At 40.6% G+C, this 21,363-nt stretch overlaps 2 protein-coding genes across 3 annotated transcripts; both read right to left on the bottom strand.

Annotated features, from left to right (window-relative positions):
- Positions 1-2,080: 2,080 nt before the first annotated feature.
- On the bottom strand, positions 2,081-5,145 carry manea (mannosidase, endo-alpha). Of its 2 annotated transcripts, none has more exons than XM_080042361.1 (5): positions 5,128-5,145; positions 3,790-4,375; positions 3,511-3,620; positions 3,248-3,324; positions 2,081-3,041 (listed from the first exon to the last, which is right to left on the bottom strand). In XM_080042361.1, the coding sequence occupies exons 2-5, from the start codon at positions 4,301-4,303 to the stop codon at positions 2,408-2,410; spliced, it is 1,335 nt and encodes a 444-aa protein (XP_079898487.1). In that variant the 5' UTR covers positions 4,304-4,375; positions 5,128-5,145; the 3' UTR covers positions 2,081-2,407. The 2 variants fall into 2 exon arrangements, with proteins under 2 accessions (XP_079898487.1, XP_079898486.1); XM_080042360.1 differs by having other exon boundaries at positions 4,920-5,138.
- A 1,413-nt stretch (positions 5,146-6,558) lies between these two features.
- Positions 6,559-20,190, bottom strand: LOC307261482 (serine/threonine-protein phosphatase PP1-beta catalytic subunit-like). Its single transcript, XM_080042038.1, has 9 exons — positions 20,110-20,190; positions 16,397-16,528; positions 11,073-11,303; positions 10,860-10,964; positions 10,649-10,720; positions 10,264-10,415; positions 8,546-8,680; positions 8,337-8,437; positions 6,559-7,052 (listed from the first exon to the last, which is right to left on the bottom strand). The coding sequence occupies exons 1-9, from the start codon at positions 20,159-20,161 to the stop codon at positions 7,016-7,018; spliced, it is 1,017 nt and encodes a 338-aa protein (XP_079898164.1). The 5' UTR covers positions 20,162-20,190; the 3' UTR covers positions 6,559-7,015.
- Positions 20,191-21,363: the final 1,173 nt, after the last annotated feature.

Raw genomic sequence — 21,363 nt, forward strand, 5'->3', positions numbered from 1 at the left:
AAAGGAACATGAAAAAAAAAGAAACCTAGGCTATAATAAACACATTTAGTGTCTACCTCGTCACCCTGCACACTGAATTAGTGGCTCGGTGTGTGAGGACGCCATAGTATAGGACGCTCAGGGATGTCAGGCGATGTGGAATAATTCCCTGCTGGCTGCCCATGCGCTACCTTGCTCTGTTTACCGTCAATGCAGCTGCAGGCTGTGGCGGAGGTCCAGCGTCAGTGCATGTTACACACTGCCATCAATTGCCTAAGGTTCTCATTAATAAAACAAAAACAAAAACAGGTGAATTATATCGAGGAAGCGCGGATCAAAAGGTTTGCCCTATATTGGCTTCAATCAACTCTATCCAAAAAGCTGATTTGTATGCCACATGCCTTTCAGAGATGCAGTGGTGACCTATTACCGCAGGTCACTGATAATGATGATAATGCACCAGGCTTTGGTTGTGGCTGTGTTGAAAGTTTTTCATTGGTCAGAGGTCAGCTCCGCTGGAAGGAGATCTCAGGAGATTTGTATGAATTATAAAGCAATATCTATTACAGGCTTGATCGATGATAACGGGACAGCAGCACAAGTAATAGTAGCCTAATGCGATTTAGTTCTGCCAGACACTTCCTGAGAGCAGTGTTGTAACCTCATGCTGTCTCTCAAAGGCTTCAGGCTAGGGCGCCAAACATAGGCCTACCAATGTTTTGAGTTTGAGGTGATCCATAGCAACCTAGAGAGATGTGACTTTATCTATGCTAATATTGTCTGAGAGATAGACAGAGACATGATGACAGGCAATAAGTGCAATAATAATCATTAATACTATCCTAAAGGCCGAAAATTCTAGTGGCCAAAACCAAAGCAATAAATGCACATTGATACTTAATGTTCTTGTTCAGTTTAAACCACTTCCTGCTGTGAACATTTTGATTCCTCGGTACACATTAAGTGTCTGAATTATTCTACAAAGAGGCACTTTAATGCCAAGTGTGACTATTAGCAACCTTAATCCTTTAACATCGCCAGTAATTACCATTAGCTCATTGATGAATAATTCAAAGGGGCACTTTAGATTTACTGTTGCACTTCCATAAAGTTTTAGAATTCCGAGAGACGTATTTTTAAAAGAGGAATGGTTGAAATCAAAGGAGCAGACATTGAGATGCCACAATTTTCAGTCCCAGCTCCAAGTGAAGTGGATCCTCCAATTCCAACAATGCAATTGCGTATTTCATTAGACCCCCTCTCTGCCTGGTAAATGCCAGTGTCTTTCCAATCCTTAGATTCTGGATTTTGACGCCCACTTAAAGTTACACATTTTGATCACTGCTCATTCATGCACAATTGTACAGGCCTTCCTTTAAAAAAAAAGAAGATATTTCCACACATTTCTTTTTTATAATATTATTTTACTGTAAATATTCTACTAGGCTATATTCTTTGTCTTGCTTTTACTTATCTTCTCTAGTTTTAAGTACTGTATGTAGCCTACTGTATGGTTAAGGGGATGCGCTAAGGTCAACTCCTTGTTTGATACACCTGGCAATAAACCTGATTCTGATTCTGAAACACGACTCCAAATTAATTACAGTATGTTGGTCTATAACTGCTGGATGTGTTAAATATTATTCCAACGTCTACCATTCACTTCTATTTCCACCTATGCGTGTGGTATTTATATAAACTCTGCATCTTGATATCATTACAGTGACGTGAAATCAAACTTTTCCAATAGAAGTTTTCCAAAAGGAAGTTCCAAAATAAAACCAGAGGTGTGATAGTGTCTGTGACACATCACACAGAAACATGCCACCTTGACGACACATACCATGGTGTTAGTCCAATAAGAAGGGTATTTATTCTCAAGATATAAATAATCTAGATTGTTGCCCGTCGACTCTCTCCCTTGGTTGTCATCACTATGATTCATCTCAGAATTTAGCTCAACACACATCTCAAATATCAAGATCGGTTTTGTGCCTTTTTCTCCCAACGTTTTTGGGTTGAGGCAGAGTTGGAGGCAGCATAAGGAGACAGACTTTCACATTAGTTTACCCAGCGTCATTCCTTTCTTTCCAGGGTGAACTTTATTCATTTCCACTGAGGTTTAATGTGTCACAGATTACAGGACGGCAAAACATTCCTATGCTGTTTCTACCAGATGTGGTGGAGACGGTGGTAAGACATGCAGTTAATGTTATAATCCATAATTGACCAAGTAACAAAACATCTTTAAATTAAAAATAATTTAAACAAGTACAAAAGTCCCACATATCAGCTAAAATGTAGACAGTAGTTCTCTACCCTTTGTTTCACAGTTATTCATATTTGTTTCTGTTTACTACAACATTGACTTTCCATTGAATTATTTCTCCCAACCAGGAATGAACATTTTCTATGGCTCATAGTCAGATCATTCCTGCCATTTTCTCCGCTCGCCACCGAATATCGCGGCCCATTTGCGAGTTATTTCCAGGTAGATTGCAGGTTTATTAGGAAGGTAGTCCAGATACACAGTCTGGCTCGTTTTGGGAATCGCCATCTCAATTTGAGTGCCCTCGTGCCATTCGTTAAAAGAGGTTATAGAGATGAAATCGGGCCTGGCTTGTAACGCGGCACTGAGCGAGGTTTCATAGTATTTGCCGTTGATGCGGTTACGAGTGTTTTGGAAGTTCCAGGGTCGAACGCTTGTGTCTATGTAGCCGGGTCCCACACTCGGGATGAATATCAGGTTGTTGTCTTCGCAGAAAGCTTTAAGAGTGTCCCAGTTCTTCTGAGTCGACCCGTAGGAGAAGCCGTTAGTGGCAAAGTAGGTGTAGATGCCATCAAAACCGGCAGTCACAATGTCCCTCTTATGTTTCTCCTCAACCAGCAGCGCGATGAATATGGCGTCGTATGGGGTATCCCTGACGCTGCTACTCTCCGTGTGTTTGAGCAGTTTGGCCCACTGCTCCGAGTTCATCAGATAGGAGTCGTACACGTAGAAGAGTGGGAGGAGCTTGCCGGTGTCTGTCCGGTACTTAAAAAACGCAGGGTGCTGTCCATATCTGATAAGAGGATACAAACAAGGTAAACAACTCCAAAAGACTGGAGACTAGTGTCACAGGAGTAAAGAAAGACTGACACAAACATCAGAAATTATTGATTGATGCGATGTATCATGACAGAAGGATTTCCAGGTGGTGTACAATCATGACACTGACATTTGACTGACAACACTGAAAAAGAACAACAACAACACAGCACTACTCACGTGTCAATGATGTATTTGACGTTAGTGAACATGTTCACTTCATCTCTTCCTTTGTATGGTTCAATGTGAAAAACTACCTGTAAAAAAAATATATAAATGGCAACAGAAAAAGACAACAAAAACATTCTTATATGCATTTATTTTTTTAAGTATTCCACTACATTTTCAAATGATTAGATGTTTTAAAGAAGGTCAAACATTTTGTTCGCTGCCAAAAAATAAAAATAAAAAGGCTTTCGGCACACTCATATTTTCATACAGACCTTAATATGGTATTTATGTGCCACTTGCAGCAGCAAAGGCACAAGGTCATCCGTTGGAATGCCATTATCGTCCTTCATGTTAGGAGGATACCAGGAAACAGCAATGACGCCTGATAATGAAACACAGTTACGGTTCAAACCTTGAAGTTGAATAAATACAAAATCACTTAAGTAATTGGTTCTTAAATATAACCGGTTATCCATATAGTGTTTATATTTATTGATAATGTTGGATTGCATTCGGTCCTGGATTTAGGGTTATGTTACTTTCAGACTTACCAATGGCTGCTGTTCTCATCTGCTGCATATGAGCCTCTATAATGGAGGGGTCCCTGGAGCTGTAAGCCCCCAAAGAAGGGTAGAAGTTTGCCCCAATATCATCCGGCGGGCTGTGCCTCCCTTGTGGATAGCCCTGAGCCACCTTCTGGTCCCAGTGTGGCAGCTGCGGGTGGTCCCAGTGGATGTATTTAGCATCAACCTTGGGGTTCCCATACCATGTGTAGTAGAAGGTATGGAGGTAGTAGTTTGGAGGAGGGAACTTCCTCAGCTGGGCTTCCAGCTGTGCATCTTCTTTATCTGACTGAGGGGCTTCATTCATTCTGGTCCGATCAGGTATATGGTCCTTTTCCCCCTTGATCTCATTCTTTCTTTCAGGGAACAGCTTCTCGCCATCATGACTGCTGCTGAGTGGAGAGTCCTCCGGTGTGAGCGCCTTCAAGACCACTGTTACTATGAGCACAAGCAACACCAGAGCAATTAACGTGATGCAAGATCTGCGCCTGAACCTCGCCATTCTTCAGTCAGTGCTCGAAGCTTCCCACAGTTCATTGTTGAGAGGACGGTGCAGCTCTGTTGTCGGACAGCTCTATGAAAGGTCAAAAAAAGGTGAAAGATGCTCAGAGATCAGCATAAGCCAAAGTGATGTTACCATCAAAATTGCTTGTTTTAGCTAAAGTAGCCTACAGTCCAAACTCAAAGATGGGTTGAAACAAACGACTGTTTTCAGAATATCATTGATATATCATTAATGACTTCATCTCTAAAACAGTGAATGCATATCTTGTTTTGATAGGCATTCATAACTAACATTCCAAAAGCCAAAGATACAGTTATAGAATGTAGCTCGATCTACATTCTAATTTTGTCTCTAGACAAGGAAAAGCAGCGAATTATCAATAACACTTTTGGGATCCTAAAAAAAACATAAGAAGAGGCACGCGAAGACAGAGCTATACGTCAATTGAAATAACTGCACACTATGCGGAAGTCCTGTCACATGCACAGACAGTAAGCCTTATGATAAACAACACGTTACTACCATGGACCTATAAAGAAAGGTTTCTACAGCAATTTAGCGACGACTAAAGACACAATTCACAAGCTATCAACGCTAGCTACATCAGCTATACCTGCATTGATGAACTTTCAAAAGCAGCCAAGAACAAGCGAGTGGGACACAACGTGACAGTCAAAAACGTTAGGCTACTTGTTCCCGCTTTAACCGTTTTTTTTTTCTTTTTTACAATAATGGTTCGTTAAGGCCGAGTCAAACTAACGACTCTTGATAAATGAATAGCGTTGCATGAGATGCAAAAGAGGGGGACACACGGACACAACCTGCACTTCTGGTCCAGTAGCTCATCCCGGAAACGTCACAAATCTCTAAACAGTCAAACTGCGCATGAGCAGCGGCCTAGACCCATCCACGTGTTTTATGAATCTGATCTTACGCGCTTCTGTCCTGTCCGGTCAACAGCGAGTCAACGAGTTATTGAATCAAAGTGATGTCGCCCCCTTTCGTTGGGAAGGTGTATAACACAAACAATACTCACGCACCAAGTGATGCCATAAAAAAGTATAGGCCTATACTTATAACATGATTAGGCCTATATAAAATTCCCGATTTGAAAAGAAAACATTCTAAAATCAAACATGCAAACACTGGCAAGAAAAACGTGCTGATCTCCACCAGCAGGCACAATCTGTGCACTACACGGTGAGTGCTACCATGGGTGAGTGAAGCAGAATGCAAATATATGAAATATTAAAATGGATAAATAGACTTTCAGCAGCTGGGTATCCCCTTGGCTACAAAACATGTATGTTCTTCCACACACTATGAAAAAGCCAGAGTATCCTCTTTCATTCTACATTAGGCCTATTTATTATTCTGTCAGCATAGCTTTTTGTTCCGAAGGATTTACTGTTTAGAGTAGCCTATTTGTTGTCTTGTCCTTTATTTTCTAGTTTACTTGTTAAAATTTGACAGATTGCCACAGTTGTTTGAAGTGCTCAAACCCCCGTGTTGTGTACTTAGGAAGAGTCGCATTATCAATGGAAGAACTACAAGTACGAAAATCTTCTGTGCAAAGAAGGAAGAAAAGGAGAGCCCTCCCTTATCTGCCCATCAAGTTCCTCAGGTCTGATGACAGTGATGACATGATGATGGCTGATGCTGCTCTGGATGTACCTGATGTACAGGTTTGGCAAGACAGGCTATGCCATTTAACTTAACAGATATCGTTAACAGTTATAAAGCAGGAATCGTCAATACATGTTCTAAATTGTCCTCAGGCAGACGCCAAATTGAGCTCACGAAACACCATCATCTACTACACTCTCCTCTGTCTGAAATTTGGACTGTGGATCCTCTTCGCCTGGGTCTTGTCTGCACTCCACATGGGCGCTCCATGTTTTCTCCTGCCTCCGATCCTCTGGCTGTATTTAGGGCCGATGCACAGAGCATTGAAATGGGCTAAGAGGCGTATACTTCACAAAGCTGCATAAGCAGTCACGCTGGAGCGACTGACACATTAAAAATGGGAGGAAAATTACTACCATCATTTCTACCAGTAAAACACAGCATTTTAACAGCTTTATTGAACGTGTATACTGTATACTTGCACAATCACTTATCCGGATTTAACCCCTGCGTAAAGCCTCAGTTCCATGTTGGTTATAGAGGTAAGACACAAAAATGTCTCTAACTAATAGAAAGCACAAATATACATCTTGCAAAGACATTAGTAAAAATAAATGAAAAACACATTTGGTTTCCATCCATTTTATTGAATTTATAGACTTTCACACAAACTTGTACAAATTGCAAAACAGCTTTTGGTAACACCTCATTGCTTTCTTATTGTCATTATTAGGAAATAAATTAAGTGACTGAAAAGTAAACAATGTAAATAGAGAACATAGAAATACAACAGAAATAATAATACCACAAAGAGCAAAATAAAGTAAGAGGCAACTGTTTACCACAAAAGGTCAACTGCGTCTCATTTGCAGTAGACTGAAGTGAACTTCCAACCAGGCTAATCGCTGGTCCTTCAAACTGAAGTACCTCCTTGTGGTAATGCCACCACATTTTGTACTGGCAATGTTATGAAGCGCCCATCCTGAGCTGTTTGGTTTCAAATCTGATTTGTACTTTGTACTGTGCTACTGTATTTATACACCAGGTGGCATCACTGTCACATGGCATAACGGCCTGGTCCGGTCACCTTCCGCTGACTCCACCATCTTTCACACTGTACCTGAAAACATTGGGTGTTGTGAAAGAGGGATTTGCTGGCATTAAATGTAAAAAGCTTTCAAGAGCAAACTTTCTTCATTATGTTTGTTTGGTGTGTGTGCTCTACAAACACAGTGGAGCATTTTGTGAAGCTTGCATTTTGTTTGTTTGTTTTTTTGGTCTTTTAAACATTGAAAAAAAGCTGAAACTATAGTGCTGTTAAGATACTTTCTGTTTCTCCATACAAAGAGAATACAGTACAATTTTATAAGCACTTTTTAGTACAACATGAATCCAGAATGTCTGCAGGTAAAACCCTGACCATAAGTGAATCATATTAGTTAAATGCCAGAGCATTGATTTAACTACACAAATCTCTCTGCATCTTTAACTTCAAATTAAGAGGAATATACGGGGGAAATTATATTGATGAAAACAATTAATAAAGAGGCCCAGGAAAATGTCGACATCAGCTCTGTGTGTGGAGTGGCGTGTTTGTGTGTGTGTGGAGTCGAGGCACAGGGAGGCATAACAGAGGGGAGGAAACTATGCCCAGAGGGCGTTGTGTTCGGGTAGAGCGTGTCCACTGCCAGCAGCATCTGATTTAGCCTCTATATTTCATTCACACCGGTCTCTTCACATTCTTTACTACCCATGGGGAGGTACGCTTTTTTTAAATGGTTAAATATATAAAATGTGCACAACAACCGCAAGTTCAACGCACATGCTATAATGTGTTTAAACTGGAATACGAGCAATATTATTTGTCTTTACAGATTTAGCATTGCACGGAAACCTCAGTCTCATTGAAATACATTGGAAGGATTCTCTCGGCTTTTGAGAGATCAAGGCAAAACAATGTTCAATCTCTTCTCTACTGTGTGTTTTTTTTTTGTCAAACTGAAAAAGTATTCCTTTCAACTCGGTCACTTTGCCTCTCAATACAGAAAAGGCATTTCCTTACACAACACAGAACCCTCAGAAAACCTCAAATGGCAATCGGAAGTAAAAGCACAGAAAAGATTATCTGTTAATGTTAATAATATCAAAAATACCAACCAACAGGCAAGAGAAAAAAAATCCAACAGATTGGTCACAGCAAATTTATGTACACATACACATTAAGAAAAGAGCTGTCAGTGGAGTGGGGGAAAAATCAGGAGAACGTTTTGGGCAATTAGATAAGCCCTGTATCTTGGCTATACAGGGGAGTTACAGGGGTTTTGCTGTTAAAGCAGAACCAGGGAACAGACAGGGTGAGAAGGTGGGATAGGGAGGGGGGGGGGAGCCAAGGCTGTATGTTCACCTCTTCTTTGGGGCTTGGGCGGTGCGGGGTGGGGTGACGGGCCGACCAGAGTTTACACCACCGTACTGGTACTTGGCCTTCTTCTCCGAAGGCTTTAAGATCTTTGAACAATGAGACACAAACAGAGAGAGTGAGAAGATGCATGTGTGGATATTTCTGAAATAATGCGTTCAGTCAAATATCAAAAGGCAGTTAACAGAAACTTGTACCTGGAAGGAGCACATGAGCGATTCATCCACACTCATCATGCCGCCTGCATTGTCAAACTCCCCACAGTAGTTTGGAGCGGAGAAAAGTGTGACCAGTTGGCGTTTGGCAAAGAACTCGTATCCATCCTCCACAACCTGTAAGAAGTACACATGACATTATCCCTCTGCCTGCACAGATCAATACCAAGAAAGAGATCTTCAGCTACTTTCACAATCCAACTTTGCTATCATGCTGGACAAAACTACCTACACCTGAATCAATGTGAAACGTCCCATGCAGAGCCAAAATAGCTGTGGCCAAGTAAACAATAATGACTCTTGTGCCAGTCATTTAAATCAATTACTAGAAAAGGTCAGACAATTCAATTATCTTAAATCGATACGTTTTTAAATCATCTGTCAGTGTCTCAAATTCAAACAGTAGCTTCTCATTCTCCATTTCATACCTTAAAAACAAAACAAAAACAAACACATTAGATAATAACTGAGAGCTAAAATAAGTTATAATAAATAATGCATGAGGAAGAAAGAAAATGCGATGAAATGGCCGCAGGAAATAAGGGGCTACACCCAGGGCCGCTGCTAAGCTTTTGGGTGCCCTAAGCTTAAATTGTCAGTGGTGCCCCCACACGCGCAGCAAATTTAATTTGCCAGCGCCTAGTGGCAGGTCTGGGAATGCCAGGCTATCAATCTGATGCACTTTGAGAGGACATTTTAGAGGCTATATCAACTCCTGAGATGCAGAAGGAACATTATTTTTCAGATTTTTCTTAAACAGGCAGCACTCCTTACTCTGCAACTGTAAAAACAGTACAGTAGATTGGTCTGCAGATCCATGTTCTATGATGGAGGGGCCCATTTCAACAGATAAAGGGTGGATAGCTACTTTTTATGAACAATTTAGAATTCACACATAGAAAGCTTATTTGTGTATGTGTGAGGGGGCCTTCAAGGCCCCTCATGGAGCCCCTTACACAGAGCTAGTAGTGCTGTTGTTTTTAACTTGCCTTTGTATTTCTCCCCTACTAGTTGAGGGGCCCATGATGATTTCTATCTTGTTACAATCTGATGAGTATACTTATATTTAGGCTATTCCTTTTTGGACCCTGTTATTGACCCTGTTATTGACATCAGTGACAGAGCTCTTTGACTATGCAACATGAAAAGTTACTATCAGTATCTCTGGCTAAGGGCCCCCCTGAGCCCTTGGGCCCCTGGGCCCCTGGGCCTGTGCCTGGTATGCCTGTGCAGTAATCCACCCATGGATAGGTTGCACAATTAAGACAAAACAACAATGGGCCTGTTCTAATTTATATATTTTTTGTAATGTAATGATCATCATGAAGTTTAAAAAAAAAAACTCAATTTTGGGGGGCCCCCGGATCATATATTTTTTCTTTTTCATAAAAAAAAATAAAAAAACATTTTTTGTTGGGGGCCCCCAGGAACTTGGTGCCCTACGCACTCTGCGTACCCTGCGTATAGGGAGCGACGGCCCTGGCTACACCACTGATGCCGCAGTAGGTCTATTCATTTGAGGTTTGGCTCTGGTGTTCGTGTCTTTGCATCATACACAATAATTAGTCGTGCCTATGACGCACAAACTTATGGTCAGCTATAATTAAAATTCACAGGACTCATTTGCCAGCCATGTGCTTCCTGCATTGTCCCCTCCATGTCCAGGCTTCTCTGGATGCCTGCTTTCCTGTCATAATTACCTGGTGGGCTCTGCAAATGAGGTCCAGGTCGTGGCGGTTAAGGAACTTGCTGACCACATCTGCCCCAAAGGTGAAGGAGACCCCGCGGTCGTTCTCTCCCCAACCTTGCACATCCTTATCTGGGTCCGACCACAAAAGGTCACACAGCAGGCCTGAGAGACACATGTGGAGAGGAGGGACGGAGATAAGGAAAAATCACAGAGATCCGAAAAAGTGGTGAAAGGAGAGCACGGACAGGCTGCGGAGGGGGAGGGGAAGAATGTGGTAAAGATTCAGCTGAATTTGCTGATGTAAGACAGAGGAGTAACTGATGTAACGACGAGGGATTCTGGGTCCAAAAAGAAATCCAGACAGAGTGAACATGTTCAGTAATAAGTATGTGTACCTGTATCAGGCACGTCTGTTGGCCTCATGATCCTGCGAATCTGCTCCATTGACTGCAAATCAGGCGATAGCCCTGAAATAGAAAAAAATAAAGACCTTACTTTTGATTGGAGTAGCTACCAATATATTTCAAAACAAGGGTACCAAAAAGTTTTGGTTTAGATTTGAGACAAGGGGGAGGAAATGTGTGCCAACAGTTGAAATTCTCCTACCTCCATGGCAACAAAAGATCTTCTCATCGATGATTGCAGCAATGGGGAGGCAGTTAAAGCAGTCGGTGAAGGTCTTCCACAACTTAATGTTGAACCTGCGCTTGCCTGGCAGAAAGCATAAACACGCATTATTAGAACCAAACTATGTATGTCACCCCGGGACAGCATGCATGTATACTGTATGTGTGCAGGGCTAGTTTTCTATCTACTCACACTCATCGTAGAAGCCATAGATGCGGTTGATAGAAGCACACTCGTGGTTGCCCCTTAGCAGGAAAAAGTTCTCTGGGTATTTGATCTTGTAGGCCAACAGGAGGCAGATGGTTTCCAGGGATTGTTTCCCTCTGTCCACATAGTCACCTAGGAAAAGGTAGTTTGCCTCTGGGGGGAAGCCCCCATACTCAAACAACCTCAGGAGATCTGTGTACTGCCCATGGATATCACCTAGAAAGGAGCGAGAGGCAAGGGGGAAGGAAAAGGTATTTTATTTACTATTTACTTGTAAGTGCAGTCACAAGGACTGGCTGATTAACACATGTAAGACGTAGAGTTCATAATAAGATGCTAGCATATAATAAAAGGCACATGCATGACTTCATACAACAGCAAACGCCACACACACACGCACGCACACAAACACGCGTCTTTCTGAATCCATTTTGATTTCCAGAACACTGCCAGACATGTAGGTTGGTGGGGATATACGACTGTCCTTCTGATTTACAGAGACTATCGCAGCAAGCCCAAGGATGCGCACACAAAATGAGCCTTTAAAACTGCCACCAGATCAATGCCATGGCCCATGGGATATGAACTACCGAGGGAGAGAATGCTGACAATCCAGGTTAATCACACAAAATAAATGGATGCCCATACACACATCCTCAAACTAACTTTAATTTAAAGCACTCTGCCAGGATTCAGGGTCAACCTGGTCTCTCTCTGACATCAGTCAGGCAGCAGTGTGTTGGAGCTGCTCTAACATAAGCAGGGGAGCTAGCTTCATCACTTAGCCGAGACCTGCTTCCTTTTATATCCTCTCGCACCAATCTAAGAGTTGCTCTAATTTAGGCTAAGTGCTCCAGACACAGATGACTGCTGCAGAGAGCCTGGGCAGAAGGGCCGGCACAATAATGACAGGCTTTATCGAGACCAAAGTGGGAGGCAAATTCATGCGCCACAGTCTTTTTATGGCAATGCTTTGTTACAAGATGGCACCGAATGCAAATTAAAATGAAAAAATAGGTCTTATTAAACTGTGCAGCTGTCTGGCCTTGAGATTAAAATGACCAACACAAATTGCATATGTATATCATGACAGTGGCTAGCATGATTATTATTTTTTCCATTTCATGGTGCCGTCGGCGACTTAGGCACCGAAACCTAACCCCCGACTTGCACCAAAACCATATGGCTAAAGGCCTGTACTTATTTTTGCCCCGGTCTTAGGATGGCATGCAAAAACAAACTTTAGGAATAGTTCTGCTTGTTTGACGTCAAGCTCTGTCTTACACTCAGTGCCCATTTGATGCTTAGCCAGTTGGATGGGTTTCACCGCCAATCATTTACTTTGCCCTGGACGTGCAACCCCAGATTGCCATGTAAAGTTTTGATGCAAGTACTAGTAATGGTTACAACTTCATAATTCTTAACATTAAAAATAAAATATAAAAAAACTTCAATGAATCAAGTCAAAGTATTCATCCGTTGCAGCAACATAGTCCAGGATACAAGCTGTCAGTGTGAAATCCAGGAAGTTTCTAAAATAGCCCCTTTTACGCAGAGATTGCAGCATATTGACGGAACGACATTGCGCATTCTGGCGCATCAGTGTGCCAATTTATACAGCATTACACATTCCGGAATGAAAGAGGGGTGCCTGAAAGCAGCATCAGGTGTGACGTGTATATTTAGCGCCGCACCAATGTCTACCCATCACTTGAGTTGCTGTTTTCAAACCCTATAATACATGTTAACTTCTCATTGGACAGTGAAAAGGTGAAGGTAGCGACACAGGTGTTAAGTGTTTTTAGTTTTATTATATATTTTATAGTATTGCACTTCTTTTTTGTTCCTATGAACATAATTTCAATGATAGTCTGGCAAAATAGTAATATCTTTCTCTTTTCATGCTTGTGTTTGCAATAAAACAGACTTGGACATGAGACAATAAACATTTAGCCTGATTTAGTTTTTATTTTTATTATTTGCTTTCCCACACCATAGGAATGCCTTAGCTTTACCCAAATGATTGTCTGTTTTTTTTTTAATTATTATTGTCTGGCTTAAGGTTGCATTTACTCTTAACTATCCTCACGTCCATACAGAGTTTCTGCATGACGGAATATGAAATTGTGAGTGTCACCGAGACTGGCTTTTCCATGGGGCAGCTCCCCTGTCTGCCCTATCACAAGGAGTTGTGCGATGACAGTGAATTATCTACCCGGCACTGCCTCTGCGGTGTCAAAACAGTCCGAAAATAGCAGCACCAAGATTTGGGGTTTAAAAAGCAGAGCAAAAAGGGGAAAAAGAGGAGAAAAAAAATAGCGGTGCATCCGAGGTCAGTGTTTTAAATGATCCAATATTTGTTTCAGCTTTGGCAAAACAATATAAAGCAAGGAACTCCAACAGAACTCTACAAACAAACAACTCTATTCGTTAGAAAAGCTGTAATCAAATGCGCTGTTGCCTGACCTTGTGTAGCCAGATAATCAGCTGGTCCAAATGTACCCACATAAAAACACAGCACACTGAATAACTGCTTACAGCACATTTCAAAATGAAAAGAAAAGAAATAAACACAAATACATTGAGCATGCAGGCTGATTTTCCATTAACTGTATAGTCCATTGCTGTTCTTGATGCCGTGAAATTAAAAGACATAAAAGTAATTTTCAAATATCAAAAAGGATCTACTTCATACAAAGAAGAGAATATAGACACAATATAATATAGGAAAAATGTATATATGCAGCATTTTAATTTAGATGACTTGACATTGAAAAACTTCTAAATCACCTTCAAAGTAGGAGACTTGTTAATTAACTTTTGCTTCCAAACATGCTGTTGTGCTTTCTAAAATGTTTTCACCTCATTATCTTCAGGCTATGAACTGTTTGCAGCACTAATTTTCAGTCGGTACTTGTAGTCAGAAAATAATTAAAAGGGAATCATTTTGGACTCTGACCTAAAACTGTAAACACAGCGCACATGCTTGTGGTCTTTCTACAGCTAATTCATCAGGCAAACCAGTAACATTTTGCTCCGAATCAGTGAGGTGCTATTATGGTTATTTTGCAGAGCATTGTGATTGCACAGCCTGTTATTTTAGAAACTATTTTAGATGACCGTCTAAGTAACACATCCTTATAATGAGGGTTTGATTACCATTATTGTCATGTCAACAAAGGCATATTTATAAAAAAAAGCTGGTGTCTTGGGCAAAATGTTGCCAGTGGCACTAAGGTTAACATGTGAGAGAGACAGTGAGCCCAGAACCTGATCCATGCGGCCTTAGTAAATAATTAAAGCCATTGACTGTTTGGTCTTTATATCTGGTGTTTTGAAAGCCTGCCATCAAGGCAGTGGGGTTAAAGGAAAGTCATCAGCAACAATATAAAGAAAGTAGGGGAGACAGAAAGAAGCCATGCATGGGGGACTAATAACACCAACTCAAACTTATGCATATTTTAAAGTAACGTGACAAGGTTAAGTTTACACTGATGAGGGCCTTTAAACTGTCAGTCCCTCTGATCAATGCAATATCAGACATGTGGATAACATAATGCTCAAATAAATATCAACTTGACTGGACTTTACATTATCACATTCATTACTTCTACAAATTAATATACAAATGCTGCCATCTGAGGCCGATACAGCATTAGTCCTACATAACAACTATCTCAATGTTAAAGTGTGTGGGAGGAAACTGGTATGAGGACAGGAACAAATGAACCGTGTGTGTAGGAATGGGCCTATATGCGAGCTTGTGTACTGTACTTTTCAAGGACTCGCACATATATTAAAAGGCTCGGAGTTGTTTGCAGTCGCAGCGCTACACTGGAGGGAAGAGATAAAGCACGTGAGAGTGTGTGGTGATGTGCGGGGGCCAGATAGTGATAGTGATAGCGGGTAGCATTTCAACTGCAGAGAAGGAGTTCACTTGTGGAGAAAAAACAAAATATATGTGCTTTTCCAGAGCAAGAATTACACATTTTAATGATCTTATTATTCACACAAATAATGGATCTCATATTGAAAGAGTCACTGAATATAAATATCTTGGCATCTGGATAGATGAAAAACTCTCTTTTACATTTCACATAAAAAATCTTGTCTGTCGTCTCCGACAAAAGATTGGCTATTTTTATAGGAATAAAGCCACCTTCCCGTTGTTCAGTAGGAAAAGGATTATTGAGGCAGTTTTTATGTCTGTCCTTGATTACGGTGATGTGGTTTATCGGCATGCATCTCGTTCATGCCTTAAACTCCTAGACTCTGTATTTCACTCTGCTTTGAGATTCATTACAGGAGATGCTTATGATACACACCATTGTGTTTTATATGAAAAGGTTGGGTGGTCCTCCCTTAAGGAGAGACGTGATGCACATTGGCATATTTTTATATATAAAGCTCTGACTGGAAAGCTACCACTATATTTGACAGAAATGCTGCTTATTTCAGATGGGCTTTATCAAACCCGCTCAACTGACATGCTCATGTTATATGTCCCCTATGCCCGGTCTGAGCTTGGTAAAACCGCTTTTAGCCATAGTGCCCCTGACTCCTGGAACAGCCTACAACATACAATTAAAATAAATACACTCATAACTGTTAACCAATTTAAAATTATTATTTTGAATCAGCCCCTCTACACTTGTAACTGTTTTAATTAGGCTATTATGTCTCTCATTCAATTGATCTGAATGTTTTAAATTGTTGTTGTCTGTGTGTGTGTGTGTGTAAACTTGTTATGTATTCTCATTGTATATTGTGTATATGTACAAACTCGACGTCATTGTAAAAGAGGGTCACCCCTCAATTGATCTTTCGAGGTTAAATAAAGGAAAATGAATGAAATGAATGAATGGATGTGCAGTGCTTTGGGTCTGTTTGTATTAGGTTTGTAAGAAAGTGTTCCACAATCTGTTTTTTAGTTTGGAATTAAACTGTAATATTCCGATAACATACACAGTCAAGTCAAGAGAGTAATAGTGACTCTATAAATGACCAAGGCTGAGGCGGTGTTATCCTGGCTGCTTATATAAGTACACATTTAAACTTTTCAGTTCACATTATGCTTAAATAGAAAATACCTTAACTCGGTTTAAGATGTTTTATGAATTAAAAAGCAAAACTAACCAAGTTTTGGCTTAACTTTGGAGAAAACCAGGCTCGTCCTACACATATCCTATACTTATGTCCAGTTTTAAAACACTTCTGGTTCAAAGAAACCGGATGCACCGCAAATAACTAAATACTGATACAAAAAAAAAAGAGTCCTAAACCAGGGCAGAAATGTACAACACACTGACCACAGATCTTGAGAGGGGCCTCAAGTTCAAGCAGGATGGGCTGGCTGAGAAAGATCTCCCTGGATTTGATGCAGAGGCCACGAACCTCTGCCTCTGTCATCTGGACTATCTTCCCCGGGCGACATCCCCGCACTGGAGAGGAGAGAAAAGAGGCCGTCAGTGCTATCAACAACTGTTATCATCACTGTCTGGCGTGAGCGCAGAAGCACCAGCACACAATCAAGTTCATCAGAATGAGGCCATGATACAATGGCTTTCCACCAAAGGGGGTGGAAAAAAACCCACTGATGGTAGAATTACAAAGCAATCTTAAAAATCTGATGAGCTGTGAGCGTAATGATTATGTTACTTATAGCTGCTTAGTTCCAGCCATACTTAAGCAACCCACTGCTTAGACTATGAGAGCAGCTTGCCTCTTCAGCAGTGGTGTGGGTTTATTGGCTGTGTAGTTGCACTGTTGGTTTTAAGCCTACTTTCTGGGGTTCTGCCAAAAGCTCTGGGTGTGGATTTATTGTACAATGATGAAAAGAGGAGTGAGAATTGCAAACGTTGGCTACGATCGGGCAGTTGAAATAGTCGGAGATATGAAAAGTAAGATTATACATATCTGCTTTATTGCTATGGTACCATGTGACTTGCAAACGTCTAAAGTTAAGTTCCATCTAGTTTCAAAAGCCAGCTGCTGCTTTCTTTATAATTTTATGTTTGAGTTAATATCCGGACGGCGTGCTTAGTGCAATGTCTCCTAAGGGCAGCTTCCTTTGAAAAAGAAGCCCTTGACATTAAAGCTTTGCAAACAGTGACTAATGCGACAAACAATGGCATACATCCAATGAAATAAATATTAGACTCACTCAAGATACTGTACTGGCTATATATCTTTATCAATAAGTTTATAGTAAATGGTAACTGGACGTCACTTATCTACCGATTTTCAATTAAGTCTCAATTTGGCGTCACAAAAAGCAAATCAAAACACTGCGTCAAGATGAACCATTGTCCAACAGAGAAAACAAAAGTGAAGAACTAATCCATGACTAAGGAATTATGTAATAGCTAACCATTTTGGTATTGCCTCAAAGCTAGACGCCCACTGAAGATTCCTATAAAAGATAGCGAAGTCTAGTGAAACGAATGCATGCTGGACAGAGAGGAAGTTTCATTAAATACTTTTCCTATATTTGCCTGTTTGGATTAATGGATGTAATGGTGAGCAATTAATTAAGCTTAGTGCATGTATTTTTGTGCAAACAAACATAAACCTACACACACACACCCACCCACCCACGCATAAACCTGCTACTAACACAATGTGCTCAGACTCTCTCACGATGTCTCGTCTGTCAAGTAATCCAACCAAATCTATAAGAACTGAAGTGAGTGAAGCCGAGGAATACGGATCCATTCCTCACAGATGGTGAATCTTGAGTGCCAAAAACTATTTAAGGCCTGGGCTGTACCACCCTTAATGAAGTGTTGCTTTACACAACATCAATTCCCTTTATCATCCATCTTCTATAACTGCACTGCTTCATGTCCATGATGTGAAGCATGAAATTGCAGAAGTAGGGCTCTTCGCTCAATGGCCGGGCCCGATCCGAGGCTAAGTGAGTTAAGCTCGGGTGCTTAGGCTGCTCGGCTTTAACACTGAACCTTTCACTGTTGGCATTTTCTGCGGGCTGGCACTTTTAAAAGAGATTACGTACTTAAGGACATCGAGGGGCAAAGGCTAAAAATGAGGCAATGACAAGGATTTGCAGCCAACCACCAGAGACCAAATCCCTGTGTGTGTGCGTGTGTGTGTGTGTGTGTGTGTGTGTGTGTGTGTGTGTGTGTGTGTGTGTGTGTGTGTGTGTGTGTGTGTGTGTGTGTGTGTGTGTGTGTGTGTTTGTGTGTGTGTGTGTGTGTGTGTGTGTCGACTGTACATGTGTCTGGGAGTTTTAACACCCAATGAGTAAGCACTCTCACTTGGCAATTTCCTCAACACTGCATTTTCTCAGAGAGCGAAACATACGGTAAGCTATTATGGGATGTTGGGATACAAAATAACGCCTCACTGCCTTCCAAAAGATCTGGTTTAGAAAATATAAGCACCAGCACAACTTATTCTCCTTGTATGGTTACTCTATGCTGAAAAATACAGAAAATATCAGCAAAAATCAGTGTGTGTTTGAAGTCCAAACTGGTTCTGTTACATCTAGGAATAATATTATTATCCATTAATAACAGACATGATTTATTAAAACAGTACACTAAGCGAGCTGGATACTGGCAAAATGATCGGAAAAGAACCAATTGAAAGGCTGAATTTGGTTTCTTTTAAAGTTGCAAGGTCAATTGTGTCGGATCGTTCCACTAAACCCTTTAGAATAAGAAAAGGGCCTTTTCTGTTTTGTATTCTGTTTATTTCAGCATTCGGTACGAGACATGGAAATAAAAAATGGAAGTGATGCAAGAAGCACAAGCTATTTAGTTGCACCAAGACAGATAGTCTCCTGCCATTGCTATAAATAAGAAATCTTTGCGTTTCAGTGCTGGCATGGTGTCTCATCATGATCCCTCCAACAGTCACATAGACACTGGTGGAAAGTATGCCAAGGACAGCTGAATTTGCCTTAGCGATCTAGGGTCTGACTCAAATTATATTTCACAGGGGAACAGAAAGAAAAAAAAAATCCCCGCCCTCTCTTGAGCTGGTGGATGGCCAGGACAAAAGGATTTCTGCACATCTCCTCTCTCTGACAAAACCTGGTCCTCAAACAACAACACAAAACTCCCTTTACCAAGTGCAAGTTCACGCAAAAGTGACTCAGCACAACACTAAGATCACATACTTTAAACTGTTGGTGTGAACATTGTTGTGGACAGGTCAGAGAAACACCCAAGGTTTATCCAGTGTTTCCTAATTTTGCACTTAAATTCAATTTGTTATTTTTTGTTAATCAGCTGTACAATACTACGAGATGGGCATTTACAATTTTATATGTGTGCATCTTGAGGAGGGAATCACATATTGCCCACTACAACACACCTACAAACCCAGAGAGGAGTGAGCCACAAAAGTTAAAAGTAAAAAAAAATCAACCTACACAACAGTTTATTTGTCTAAGATATAGTGAGAAGGGTTAGTGTTTTAGGACTACTTCGATAGCTTAATTTTCTGTCCAAAGTTCGTAAATAATGTAAGATTAACCAGGTCTCCAATAGAAATTAAACATTAGGCCTATATTATCAGGACAACTTACATTACCCTGAATATAGAGCCAAAGTTAAACTTGTCAATGGCAAGGGTACAGATTAAAATCTATGTGCATGCTTAATGTTAAATTCGCATGAATAACAGTTAAAACCGTTAGACAAACGACAAGTGATTCTGGGTTGTATTTTAATGTTTCAACCATAGGTTTTAACGTGCAGGTCAAAGAAGAAAGTTTAAGTATACGCTAAAATAAAGACTGCGACACGATAAAATGACTTGCCAATTGTAACGTAGCTGTTAATGCGAGAACTGAGCCAACGTAGGCGTTCACCAGTGTGTTTATAAACACGGCAGGCTAACAGGGACGTTAGCCCGAGCTAGCAGCGGGATAGATACACCGTAACGACTGACGTTAGCGCCACTAGCAAACACATTTCCTACGTTTTCAAGTGAAAACTCCCATCATGCTTAAAACACGATTGACTAACTCTGCGTAACACTAAAAATGGTTCACCTTCCAAGAGTCGAGAGATGAGGCTGTCCACGTTCAATTCACCCTCCGCCATCTTCAAACTGATGTGGTACACTGTTGGCAGGTTCCACTTCCCCCGCAGACACCAGAGGGCGCTGTTGTCAAGAACACAGTAACCGCAGGCGATATGGACTAGCGATGAGCAACCAATCTGTAACTCACTTTATAAGAATATAAGAAGACCAACCTAGTTCATTCTTTGCTTAAAATAAATGCACTCACTTCAAAATAAATAAATATTGTCTTAATTTTTTTTATGAAAACGTTATTCCATACAGAAAACACTAGGCTATTATTTTGAAAATTGATCTAAAATTAAAAAGGCGCAATAGGCCTAGGTGTTTTTGTTTGCAGAGCAAGCAAGGATAAGTATTTGGAGCCTATAGCAGCAGGAGACATACAACAATTTAAAATATAAATGTATGTAGCCTACAATTACAATTCCCGTTTTTAAAATCTGATAAAAGTACACAAGCAGCAGTGGCCTATAAGGTAGCCTATACTTAATTACTGAGAATCCCCCCTTTTACGGTTTTATATTAGGCTGTATTATTGTAGTATATAGCACATGGATGTCTTAAGAAGCATTTTAATGTTATAGCTAGTTCTGCTGGAGCTATTTTTAACTAATTTTTACACTGTTCCGATACATTAGGCCTATAGCCTATATTTTAAAGTGACCATATGTTGTGTACGTCAGTAGGCTACTTGAGTAAATGCACCTTCTGCCAGTGTCCCCGTGACATGGTCTTATTAGCAGAAGCAGTCGGTTACTTTTATCACCATGAGGAGGTTGTACAATAACCCCTTTTATGTTTTATGAGCAGGCTATCTCACTGATGGTAATGATTAAGGTAGCCTAATACATATATGCTGCTGTGTGCTGTGCTCCAAGAAAAATCCTTTGTGCATAGCTGCTTTTTGTAATTTATTGTATGGTGAGATATTTATTATACTTTCAAAAATAAATGCTATTAATGTGTAATGTCGATGATTTCCTGGGCGGACAGGCTACAACTTGTCAGGGCCGGTTGGTGCCCGTTTGTCTGAATGTCAATTGAGCAGTAGACTAAAGTTTATTTAAATTATTGCAAATAATTTATTAAAAGCAGCTCAAAAAACATTTTTTTACAATCAAAGGCATTAAGAAACAGAAAAAAGATGCCTCACTACATTTTCTTACAAACTATTTATCTAGCAAAAGCAAGCCTTGTGTATTTTACATTACATACAGTT

The sequence above is a fragment of the Ammodytes marinus genome (genome assembly GCF_949987685.1).
Source record: "Ammodytes marinus genome assembly, chromosome: 15".
Taxonomy (NCBI): Eukaryota; Metazoa; Chordata; class Actinopteri; order Uranoscopiformes; family Ammodytidae; genus Ammodytes; species Ammodytes marinus.

What these genes read in the sequence shown, in the direction of transcription:
- manea (XM_080042361.1), bottom strand. Translation starts at nt 4,303, where the DNA reads ATGGCGAGGTTCAGGCGCAGATCTTGCATCACGTTAATTGCTCTGGTG. An exon ending in GATGAGAACAGCAGCCATTG is followed by an intron (nt 3,621 to 3,789) that starts GTAAGTCTGAAA and finishes TTTCATTATCAG; the next exon opens with GCGTCATTGCTGTTTCCTGG. An exon ending in CACATAAATACCATATTAAG is followed by an intron (nt 3,325 to 3,510) that starts GTCTGTATGAAA and finishes TTTTTTTTACAG; the next exon opens with GTAGTTTTTCACATTGAACC.
- LOC307261482 (XM_080042038.1), bottom strand. Translation starts at nt 20,161, where the DNA reads ATGGCGGAGGGTGAATTGAACGTGGACAGCCTCATCTCTCGACTCTTG. An exon ending in GATCTTTTGTTGCCATGGAG is followed by an intron (nt 10,721 to 10,859) that starts GTAGGAGAATTT and finishes TTTCTATTTCAG; the next exon opens with GGCTATCGCCTGATTTGCAG. An exon ending in TCATTTGCAGAGCCCACCAG is followed by an intron (nt 8,681 to 10,263) that starts GTAATTATGACA and finishes TACTTCTTACAG; the next exon opens with GTTGTGGAGGATGGATACGA.